Source organism: Oryza glaberrima, chromosome 6, assembly GCF_000147395.1.
Source record: "Oryza glaberrima chromosome 6, OglaRS2, whole genome shotgun sequence".
Taxonomy (NCBI): Eukaryota; Viridiplantae; Streptophyta; class Magnoliopsida; order Poales; family Poaceae; genus Oryza; species Oryza glaberrima.
This window is the reverse complement of record NC_068331.1, coordinates 5,064,839-5,077,079: the sequence shown is the minus strand read 5'-3', so window position 1 is coordinate 5,077,079 and position 12,241 is coordinate 5,064,839. Positions and strand designations below refer to the sequence as shown.

General features: G+C 42.7%; 1 protein-coding gene across 1 annotated transcript; it reads right to left on the bottom strand.

Annotated features, from left to right (window-relative positions):
• Window positions 1-4,882: 4,882 nt before the first annotated feature.
• LOC127775537 (G-protein coupled receptor 1) lies at window positions 4,883-9,295 on the bottom strand. The gene is made up of 9 exons (XM_052301789.1): window positions 9,024-9,295; window positions 8,360-8,391; window positions 7,960-8,129; window positions 7,371-7,465; window positions 6,688-6,789; window positions 6,511-6,567; window positions 6,039-6,182; window positions 5,513-5,583; window positions 4,883-5,395 (listed from the first exon to the last, which is right to left on the bottom strand). Exons 1-9 carry the CDS (start codon window positions 9,210-9,212, stop codon window positions 5,290-5,292), a joined length of 966 nt encoding a protein of 321 aa, XP_052157749.1. The 5' UTR covers window positions 9,213-9,295; the 3' UTR covers window positions 4,883-5,289.
• Between the last annotated feature and the right edge of the window lie 2,946 nt (window positions 9,296-12,241).

Sequence of the window (12,241 nt, the reverse complement as noted above, 5' to 3'; positions counted from 1 at the left end):
CTACCAATGAACTTGATATGCTGATAGCTTACGGCGTGGTCAGGGGGTGCCGGACCAAATGGTGAGCGCTTTCCTAGCAACTTGCGTCGTAGACGACCACGCAACGCGCAAATACACAACCATGTGCGCGTTTACAAGTTACAACCATCCGAGACCAATCTGCTTCAGTTCAGAGCATCACTGAACACCTGTCTCCCCCACATTGGCAGGGAAAAGTATTGCTTCTACACACTTGCAATTTTTTCCAGAGAGAATTTGTAAGTACTTCCTTTTGTTGGTAATAGTATCTGCTAGGGAGGAGCATCATTTGGTGGTAGTACCTGCGAGGGAGAATATCCATGCCTATTACATTCATATTTACTTCTCGCTTTTCCTACGGATTTTTTTACTCCTTGAAACAATCTCTAAACGAGAACGGTACTTGCAATCCATTATTCAGCTGGCAGGCAGCGTAGGTTTTTTTTAACCATTTTCTTCTCTATTAAATAATGGATGTTAGTTTGTCCTTAGCACTCCCAACACATTTTCCATTCAAAAAAAGATCTCTAAACATTCACGCCACTGTCCGTTCCATCTTCCAACAGTGCATTTCTCAGACCTTTGAGCATCGGTCTCCCAAAGAAGATGGCTTGGGTATCCAATTTATTCTCCAGAACGAATTGCCAGTACGTGCTTCAACTGAATGCAAATGAAACCATCCAATCCAACGTACAACACGATGTGGAGTGACAATAACTAACTTTCAGAAAGGAGAAATTTCACATTGCATATCCATGGAACTTTTGTCCAATACATTATTGACTAATCATACTCATCAGGGTGGTGTCTTTTCGCCCCCAAGGCCAAGCAGGAAAATGCCTCGTTAGGAAACTAGGGGATAGCATAGCTATAGCAGCCACCGTCCATGGCTGCACGCATGGTCCCCTTAAATCTACTCCCTCCAAACTAGGGGATTTTAAGTTTTTGTTTGTAGCGTTTGACCACTCATCTTATTCAAAAAATTTTAAAATTATTATTTATTTTATTTGTGACTTACTTTATTATCTACCGTACTTTAAGCACAACTTTTTATTTTTTATATTTGTAAAAAAAATTGAATAAGATGAATGGTTAAACGTTACAAGTAAAAAAAGATCAAAATCCCTTATACTGTGGGACGGAGGGAGTAGATTGTAGAGTGCTTCAATTGTAAATCCATGGCGTTACATGCTACTCCAATTCGTTGTATCTGATACTATCACTTTATTGTACTGAACTATCTGTAGTAGTAGTAAATATTTTTCCCCACCTCTTGTATGTTTGGATTTGGGGATTTAGCTGGGATTTAGTTCAGGCTCAACCAAAATCCTCAGCAAATATTACCTCGCTCACTGTCACTAGAGGCCACCGCCGGCGACGACGACGACGACGGAGGCAATGGCTGGCCTGGCGAAGACCGGCGTGAATGCGGTGACAATGGACAGCTTCACGGCAGCCGCGACCGCCGATGGGGTAGTGACGGAGAGGTAGACGAGGAAGACGCAGACGAGGTAGGCGAAGACGAGGGCGAGGAGGGCGGCGACGATGGCCGCGTCGGCGGCGGCGCTGCTGGGGCTCATCCCGTTCGCCAGGAAGTCAAGGATAGGCTTCAGCAGCCTCGCGCAGCCCTCGGCGGCGCAGAGGGCCACAATCGCCACCTCCGGGAGTGAAACCATCGCCGCCGCCGCCGCCGCCGCCTTGAGGTGACTATGTGAGAGTGAGACTAGCCGAGCACAAAGTAGCAGCTGGTGGGAGGACAGACGAGAAGAATGTCAGCAGGAAGGGTAACAACGAACAAGCTAGCGGCCACAGCCAGAGAAAAACTAGAAGCACTGCTACTTGGAGAACTAGTACTACAAGCAAATGAGGATGTCATTTTGATGTTTCTAATAAGGTTTTTAATTGACGATTGAAATAGCTCGTATAAGAAGTGCAACAGATAAGTTGTATTGAAAACAGAACAGTGTAGATATGTGTTTACTTATTTTATCTCTTATACTTTTATGAATTCCTAATCATATGATAAAAAGTATTGACATGTCGTCACCCTATTTAATAAAAATGAACTTTTTGTAACGTACCCGGAATTCTTTGAAGTCAGAAAAAAAGGAAAATAAAGAAAAACTTAGGAAAATTTTGATTTTGATTTTGATTTTTTTTTCTTTGTCTTTTGAACTTATTTTTGGCGTTCTTGGATTTTTCATGCATCTTATAATGTATTTGCAAGCAATAGATATAAACAAAAAAATGTTGAAGTATTAAATCAAAGAGGGATAAAAAGAATTGAAATAAGTGGTACACACTTGAAATAACCTTCCTTAAGTCTCACAAGTTTTTCATCTCAATCAAAAAGACGAAAACATCCTAAATTTGATACAAATTGAAATAAAAACAGTGAACTTGTATGAATTTTCAAAACAATATAAACTACACATGAGAAAAATCCCAGAAATTCACCAAATGAAGTTCATGACTACACTAACTTCCAGTAATTTTGGCACAAGCTTTTGAGCTCTGTAACAATCCTGAAAAAAAAAATTCCCAGACTCTCAGTTTTCCCTCTCCTCTTCACCTCTCCCCCTTGTGGTCATTTCGTCGAACATTTGGAGTGCCAACCCGAAGTCAGCGCCTCCAAGACGACCAAGCCACCCTCTGTCCGCGATTCCCGCTGTGCCAAGGCTGCACAAAGCCGACGCCGCCCCTGCCGCGCCCAGGCGCCGAGCACCGCAGCCGCCGTGGCCAATCCAACGCCGCCGCCCTCTGCCCTACCTCTGCCCGATGCCGACCAAGCCAATCTCCGCTCTGCCGCGGCCAATCGACGCCGCCCTCTCTGCCCAAGGCGACGACGCGACACGACGACCCCGACCGCCGCTGCCATCCCTCTGCAAAAAGCCTCTGGGAAGGCTGCGTCCCCAGCCTTCCGCCGCGATTCCCGCCGAGGCCGCCCACGCCATGTCTCCCGTCGGCCTCGCCCGTGCGCACCAACGGCGAGACAACCGCGCGCGCCTGCTTCTCGCTCCTCCCTCGCCTATAAATCGAGACCTCGCGCCGGCTGACTCCCCACACCACACTCGTTCTCCAACATCCCTAGACGAAGCCCTAACCTCTCTGTTTCGACGGGAACGGCCGCGCCATCACCGCACCCCCGAGCCGGCCGAACAGAGCCACCGCCATCACCTACACCATCGAGCCGTCGCATCGGTGAGCCCCCTTCCTTTTCCTTGCGCCAGCATGACCCCGGGAGCCCCTTGAACCCATTTCATCAACTAATTTTAGACCCCCTTCGCCGGAGCGCCGCCGCCGCCATTGCCGCCGTCCGCCGCCTCGTGAACCCGTCGCCGCGCCGTCACGCACCACCTCCGCCCCGAATCAAGCAAGGAGTAAGCCTCCTCGTAGTCCCTAGGCCCTCCCCTATCCATTAATCAAGCCACTGTTCGCCGTAGCACACTGCCCGCCGCCGTCCCGAACCGCCTGCACTGCCGGCCATGGCGCTCGCCGCCTCCAGCCACCCCCGGCTGCGCCACCGCCTCTAGGATGTGCGCAAGGACCTCCTATAGCTTCCACGGCCTTCGGCCGAGCCATCCCCGCGGCCGCTCGTCGCCGGCGAGCCCTTCCCGAGTCGCCGCGCCTCTCTGCCCATCGAGCTGCCTGTAGGTTGAAGGAGGAAAAGATAGGGGGCTGTTCAGATTTTGTTATTTTAAATAAACCTTACTAAATTTTATTATTTTAAAATTTTGATAAGATGATAATATTGTTAAAATTTTAGCAGAATTTCTTATGTATTTATCAAATTTAACAACAAACTAAATATAGATATTTTTTTAATAACTTTAAAAAAAATAATATGGTTGAAAATGATATCAAAGTGAAGAGGCCCAGTGCCTTTTTAAAAAATGCAAGACACTGATAGGTAGGCATAGGATCTATATGTAATTTCTGGAAACTTTAATGATTGGCCGAATGATTAGAGGAGTGCCTTTCACCCACTGTTTTAAATCGATGCACACAATTAGAAAACGTTTTCCCTGTAGGAAAACGTACTCTATATAGTGCGCTTTAGTTTCTTTTATAAACAAATTATTAAATCTGAGAAAAGGTTTCTGTTAATTATTTTTGTACTGAGAAATGCTGAAACTTTTGAAAAAAATTATATAAAAAACATTTTAACTCCGATTGAGGTTAACCAAATTTTGTTAGATTATAATAATTTTCTCTTTGGTATTGTACACTCAAACTTAGCACCACCATACTGTAAAATTTCATTAATTTAAATTTGAATAGCAACCTTAGTATTTACTGTAATTTAAATCTTAGAAACGCGATAAATTGCACATACATCAGATTTAGGCAATTATTTCTCCTAAATTTATATTAAATCACCCTATATACGCTGAATATGTTCATGCACCATGCATCATATTTTATATTAGAGTTTTACTGGATGTTCATTTGAATGTACGTTTAAATTTAAAATAGAGGACAAATCGATTGTCGCTGTTGACGAGAGTGTGCAAGACCGAGAAATATTCGAGTAACTCCTGAACAAGGCAAGCCCTATTCAATTCTTCCTTCGAACATGTTGAATCCTATCCCCAACACCGTAACTCCTAAGCAAGGCAAGCCCTATTCAATTCTTCCTTCAAACATGTTGAATCCTATCCCCAACACCATCTCAAAGCAATTGCCAGCCTCCTTCCTTTCCCCATGTATTCACCTTTTGCCGCTTCTCCTTTTCCACTATGGACGAGAGCTCGAGCCAACACCATCTCAAAGCAATAGCCTACTGCTTTTCCATTCCCATGGACAAGGCCACGAGGCAGTTTACAAGAACTACGCTTTCACTAAGGTGAAAATAATCATCAATGGGAAAAACCGTTTTGACACTGTCAACTGTTAGGACTCAGGAGAACCGAAACATTAGTAAGTCGTACCGTATGTGGCCTGTGGCCAGTATTTTGAGACAAACATATGAAAGCAAAACATGGAGAGGGTGGTACACTGATACATCCAAAAAAAAAGGGATACAGATCAACGTCATAGTAGTATCTACAACTCTGGCTATCTCCTAATCTCTTATGTACTCCGGACAATGCAACTTCAATATATTACACTGCTCGTGTTCAAGGCAATCAACAAAGGACCGCAGGGGAACTATTCCACATGCTAACAAATGGTTAATGCTAAACATCTGGCTCTACAGTAATGTCATACACCCTTTCTGGATTGAAGAACCCACAAGATATGAACAAACTTAGTGTGCTAGAAAAATTCCTATGTGTTACTCGCATCGACAATAAGAGAAGTAAGTTCATTTTCTTGCTGACTTTTAAATCGTGTCAGAGTAGGGAGGCTCCTTTTAAATCTCTCAGGTAGATACCTGGACAATTCAGGAAACAAAATGTTATATAGTGCATAAACCAATATAGTAAATGATAAACGGAAATGAGGTGATACAGGAGGAACAGATGATTGTAAAGTCTAGAAAATAACTCACATGTCAAGTCTTTCAGCAATCGCTCTGCGCACTGACGAGTTGAGCCCATAAGCGATGGAATTAAAAAGCCCCTAAAGATACCATGAAGCATTAGAATCCATGGAAAATGTGTTCACAGATGATGTAACGCCAGAGAAGTTTTGTGAGATAAGCTCAAGCTGAGGTAAGCCTCACAAGGAAACAAAACAACAATACACTTCTACAAACAGAACTTCAAGAGGACTCCACGAGACCATGACTCATCTATGCATTATATAGAGCCAATTCTTTGGATACTGAAGGCTAAGTATGAAATACAACCAATTTCATAGGCCTGTTTCAAGAAAGAGTAGGGTTGGAACTCCAGCGCTCCCATTTATAAAAAATTATCAACAGGACTGACAACAAGATACGTGGAGTCCTCTAAGCCTCTTTCTCTAGCCCTAAACTTATAAGGTTGGCTCAACCCACATTATCAAAGTAGTTTCAATATGTTATGAAAACTCTTCAGAACTGGGTAACTAGCATCTAGGATGAAAATACTCACCATAAGTCCGGCAAACCCAACATCAAGAATAGAGAGCCAAAATATCTTGTGGCCTGGATTAGCAAAGTCATGCACACGATTGATTGTTGCGAAAGCCCATGAACCTATTAGAATGAGAGGGTAATAACCCCACCGATTAAACGCCTGCAAAAGAAAACAAGTCAATAAGCTGTATCTGCTCAAATAAACATTCCTATCTGCTACCAGACAGTAGACAGTGGTGCGAGGCTGATCCAGGCATCCAGGTAACATGATAATATAAGTACTCCTAGAATTTACACATCATTTTTGCTCCAAACATGATAACATAAGGTATTATACTCCAGTTCATCTCAAGACTGGAGGTATAAAAAAAATAATAGGATCAAATGAGTTACTCTCTGAATTCATGATAGTAGGAAGAATACAGTAGCACATTAGGGGAAAATATTTCAGTACACATAATGAGAAGAGATGTGTAGGAAATTTATACCTTCTTGTCTGCCCTCATGTCAGATTGAATTGATCGATCACTTATGCCAACAGCCATCTACAAATTCATCCATTATCTTATGAAAATCAGAACATATAAGCAAAAAGAGCAGAATTTACAAGGATTCAATACAAGCCTTATTTATCATCAATATAAAATAGAAAACTGTATGCATACCCTTGTCGCGTTGTTTATCATGCGATTAACCTGAAAGTATGTATACCCATTGTAGAGAATGGCACCCCACAATGGAAGATAAAAGGTTACCAAGTGCAAGACCTGCATATAAAAGACATATAATGAACAATTGCTAAAATTCTGACAAAGTGACAATATTTTTATTTTGAATGAGTGGTCTAGCTAGGATCAAGATGGCAAATTAACAGAAGACATAGATTGCAGTAAAGATATGGAAAAGAAAGAAGCCAATGCACAAAAAGTCAAACATACAAACTAAGAGAAAGCATGCGTATACTCTCAGAGACTCACTAAACTTTATGATACCATCTGTCTTGTGCAAGGTACGTAAGCAATTCCAAATAAATAAATGTTACTACCTCCATCCCACAAAGACTTCATTTCTGACTATGAATATAGACAATACTTGCCTAGGTTCATAGCTAGAAATGAAGTCTTTTTGAGACAAAGGTAGTACTTATTCTGTTGAGTGGAGTTTGTTTTGGATCATTTGATAACAGCTCAAATACTAAATGAAAGCAAAAACATATAGGAACGTCATTAGCACCAATTTGGGCCACTCTGACTACCATGGATAAGGTTCAAATGTAAGCTGTAGATAGGTGTTAGCAGTGTTAGAACCAAGTTAACTGATTCATGACAAAACACAAAAGGTCACATGCCTTTCCCATGCTTCCTTGTTGGATCCAACACCAGGTGCCTGGCCTTCCATAATCACTTCCAATTGAACGTAATACAGTTGTAGCTAGTGAAGTTCCTGAGAAACATATAAAAGGAAAATTATTGTCACAAGAACTGTAAATTCAAGCAGGGCAACAAGATTAATAGGATGAGTTACAACACATGTTCGCAATTATGTCAAGTCAACAAATGTCTTAAGTTGTCTACCATTCAGTATATACATTAGCAGACAGGAATGAAAAATGCATGAGAAACTGGAACTTGCATACTTGGTTCTTAGATGACAAACAATGCAGACAACAATAACAGAAAAGGAGAAACAAAAGTATGTGCATCAAATCTACATAATGCTTAGATATAAGAAATCAAAATGCTCCCGCTTGTTCCCTCTTATCAATCACATACACTTCAAATAGATGAAACAGCTACAAAATTGTCAATACTTCAAATGAAAAAGAAGCACTATACCAAATCAACAAGCATTTCTAACTTCTTAATAATATTGCACCAGCTAATTTGGCACGCACAAGCTCCAAGAAAGGCAGAGAAGTGGTCAAAAGAATTGCATACCCCACACATACAGGTGGAAAATTGATCCAAACTCCTCAACATCCGTTTTATGTTTGACAACGGTGCGATGAAGAGTGAACGCTATAGTGGTTGTCCATAGAAAAGAAGCCACACAGAAGAAGTGTGCACTGTAGTCATGAGCAAAACAGTAGAATGCATTTGATGGGCCCCTGCAATATGAAAAGCATGTCTGTAAGAATATTTCACTAGCGCATAATAGAAAGTCAGCAAAAAAAGGGGTAATCATGAGTAACAGTTCCAAAAATAACAAAATAAAGAACAATATGTTTTTTCCTTCACAGTAATACACTTTCTCCTACATTAGTTGCAGTTATTTAAAGTCAGGAAGTAACTACGTGCATTATCAAATACAATTTGAATAACACAGTCAGAAGCATACCCCATAATAGTGAATAAGCTGCAAAACATATCCTGCAATTTAGACAGAAGCTGTCAGAAAAACACCTTGAATAGAAATGTGATATCATTTCTCTCAAACAAATTTCCAAATGTCTTGAAGAAATTGAGATTAGAGACATCAGCTTGTCTTGCAGCAATTAATAATATTAACAAACCAACATGATAATTAGATAACAAACCAACTGTACTTCCAATCCAAGAAGACAGTAGCACGAAATGTGATCTCCCAGACAATTGCCTACATGGATACTTATAGGGACATCACTTGCCACATTGAAGTAAGGGTCTATGACATAAACATCCTCACACGGTTCACTAAAAAAAAAAAAAAAAAAAATGGAGCATGCCCTATGCTACTTCAAGTGCCGATCAGATAGCAAACATCTTACAAAAAAAAATTGTCGAGAACTGCTTCAGCTCGCACGCATAAGCAGCAAAAACAGAGCATCCGTTGGTTAAACTGACGGCGTGAACCCCCAATATTTCTCAATCGGAGGCGAAATGAACACCGCACTGCCCTCAGATCCCCACTTTGCGCTCCCCAATTCCAAATCGCAACCCAACGCAGTTACGCAGATCACGAGGCTAGCCTCCCGAACCCAGAACCCCCCAAAACCAAGTAGTTCCAGATCTGAGCCGCTCACCGAGACCGCGAGGAAGTAGACGAGCTTGAAGGAGAACTTGCGGAGCTCGCGGAAGAGGAGGTAGCAGAGCACGATGAAGGAAGAGCCCGCGAGCGAAAGCGCGGCGGCGGAGGTGCCGACGGCGTCGAGGACGTCGCGGTCCCTCAGCGCCTGGCTCACCGCCGCCGCAGCCGCCGCCGATGCCGCCATCGCCGTCGCCGGCGAGCGAGCGATCTCCGCGTCGACGAGGAGGTGGGGGGAAGGAAGGAATGGCGCAGTGGAACGGCCGGTCGGTGGTTTGGTCGTTGGGTTGGGTTTGGGTTTTGGACCGGATTTGCCTGCCTTCGTAGCGAAGGCTGTAGTTTACTTGGGCTGTCTGGTGGTTAGTCTAATGGGCCGAGCCAGCGTACAGACGTATTGCTTTTTGGGCCTTCTGTGTGTATGGGCCCATCCATGGATGAACTCGGTATAAGTCTGCCTTTGGTAGCTCCAGTTGAGAACTTTTCCTTAACACCAAAATGGAGTGACTCATTAGCACATAACTAATTAAGTATTAGCTAAAATAAATTTAAAATTTACATTTATATGAATTTTTAAACAACTTTGATATAGAATTTTTTTTTAAGAAAAACACACCATACATGTGTGCGAGAAACGAGATAGTATAAATCAGAAAAGGGGAGAAAACAATGCAACCTAAGATTACTGATTTGGAAAAGGTTTTTTTCTTAATGAATTTTTATTACTGACACTGATGGGTCATGCTTAGATTGTATCTAGATTTTATTTAACCAAAAGGTTGGGATCATTTTTGTAAGATTTTTTAGAACGTGTATGCTCTATCGATTTCCTTTTTTATAGGATGTATGTATATTAGTTTGTGCTTCTAAAACTATAAATAAAGTATATACTCCCCTCCGTAAATAGTATATGATGCTTCTCTATAAAGTGGGTTAGTTTCGAAATAGAGTGAATTACATATTGGGCTAGTTATTATGACCAAAGTTTCACTTTGGACTATGGCACATCCAACATTTTCAGTTTATAAAAGAGTCTTTTACCTTGGGTTGCACATTAGACCACTCTATCCATTTTCACATCCCCTGTTTCCACTCAGCCACTGCTTGCTTCTACATCAAGCTGCTGACTGTCGCCAATCGTCTCTAACTTTGGCACTGACATTGGGTCAAGCTAGCAGAGGAGCACAACACCACTAGCCTGAGGTATTGAGAGCCGCGGGGAATGGCGTTGAAGAGAGGAGCTCTGTCTACGTTGCCCCTAAGCTTGAGCTCGAGCTCCATCTGTGGCCACCTTTGCTAGCTGCGTGCTTGAGCTTAACCTCCGCCTTCCATGCCCCATGCTCGAGCTCCACTTGCACCGTCGTGGCGCCTCAACAGCCCTGCTCCGTAGCTACTCTTTTTTCTTCCATGTGTTGTGCTCATTGTGCTCATTGCTCTTGCAACAGTAGAGGCAGCACGATCTGATCTAGTGCTTGATATAGTCATAAGCTCCTAATCTAGATGCTCAAGCTCAAGGGAAACAACAGATGGGCAGCTAGACTGCTATAAGGCAGACTGGAAAGAGAAGTGGATGGAGTGATAGTGGGGATAGGGATGGACTGGTCTTGAGGAGGAAGAGAGAAGGGGAAGAGGGAGAGACACACATGGTCTGGCTGACATGTGGGCCTCTTGTCCAAATTGCATGCTCAAGTAACTATAGCTGGTTGAAAGTGAAAATGTTTGATAACACCTAGTTCATTGTGAAACATGGGTAAGAAAACATAGTTCAACATGCAATTCACTCTTCAAAATATCATGATTTTGTTTTCTTGAACATGGTCAAAGTCGCGATTTCCTTTACTACACCGCTCGTTCTCGATGGCAAAATACTACATTATTTAGGTTTGATCCAAGGACTAAAATACTACTAGTGCTGTATACATAAGGATTAAGGGGTGAATACGCAACGACTGTGACTGTGAGGCGTGTACTTCAACAGACAGATTTCACACAATTTTGTACAGATACAGTGTCCAAATTTATATGCACCCATGTGAGCCATAACCTTATGGCCTAGTTAATTTAATTAACTTGTGGGCTACCAGTACAGCAGTAATATTTTTCTTAGCTCGGATGCATTATCGAGTTTAATGCATCCAAAAAATAATAATTCCATTAGTCAAACGGCCCTTCGATCGCACCTTATGCTACATTCCTTGATCGAATTAATCATAACCTCCCTTGCTGATTATATACGCTTTGCTTTAATTTGTTTTGGAAGATACTATTTGTTTCTTCACAGAGATCAATTATATAGAGTATGCACTCTCTACGTACTAAAATATAACAACTTTTAACACTTGATTTTTCTCAAAATATAATAATGTTTTCATCAATATTTCCTTATCAATCAATCACAACATCTTTCTATTTAGTTTATCTAATTTTTGTATAATATTATCCAATTGTAAAACTTTTTTATATTCTAAAACGGAGAAAGCGGTAACTAACCAATACGTCACATTTAATTTTTGATCGAGATCTAACCGCTCGTCGTTGAGGTCAACGTAGCACACCGGCTAACTTTTCCGGCCTCCATAAGACAACGCATCAGCATGTACCAGTACCCCTCCAGAAAAAGAAAAGACCATTCTCGAGATGACCTGATACTTAACTGCTACTACATCATCGTCACCGATCAGTCGTTTGGACTTATTGAAGAATAGTTAAGTTAATTCATCTAGTGATTAAATTAGCTTGACACCCAGAAAAGGTCACAGAAAAGGAGTATAATTAGAACACTCTGCAAGCAAGCTAGCTAAGCTAGCTTAGCTTAGCTTCTTCTCTTGGTAAGAAGAAAAGCGAGAGAGATTAGAGATCAAGCTGAGCTAGCTAGTGAGGTATATAGGAGAAAGCCAAGAAATGGTGGACGACGTGGTCCAGGTCGCCAGGCGAGCCATTCTGTTCCGGATGCCGAGGAGGAGGAGGGCGGCTTCGGCGTCGGCGTCGGCGTCGGCGGCGACGGCGACGGCGACGGCTGGGCGGATGAGGAGGAAGAAGGTGGCGGTGGTGAGGCTCGGCGGCGGCGGAGGAGGAGGAGGAGGGACGAAGAGGAGGCTGTTTGGGGCGCTGCGGCGGCTGCGGGTGCGGTGGCTGGCGGCGATGTACCGGCGCGCGCTGCGGCGGCTGCGGGTGTGCTACGCCAACGCCGTCCGCGACCTCATCGACGGCGCCGCGCTC

What these genes read in the sequence shown, in the direction of transcription:
- LOC127775537 (XM_052301789.1), bottom strand. Translation starts at nt 9,212, where the DNA reads ATGGCGGCATCGGCGGCGGCTGCGGCGGCGGTGAGCCAGGCGCTGAGG. An exon ending in TTTCCACCTGTATGTGTGGG is followed by an intron (nt 7,466 to 7,959) that starts GTATGCAATTCT and finishes TATGTTTCTCAG; the next exon opens with GAACTTCACTAGCTACAACT. An exon ending in TTGGGTTTGCCGGACTTATG is followed by an intron (nt 5,584 to 6,038) that starts GTGAGTATTTTC and finishes TGGTATCTTTAG; the next exon opens with GGGCTTTTTAATTCCATCGC.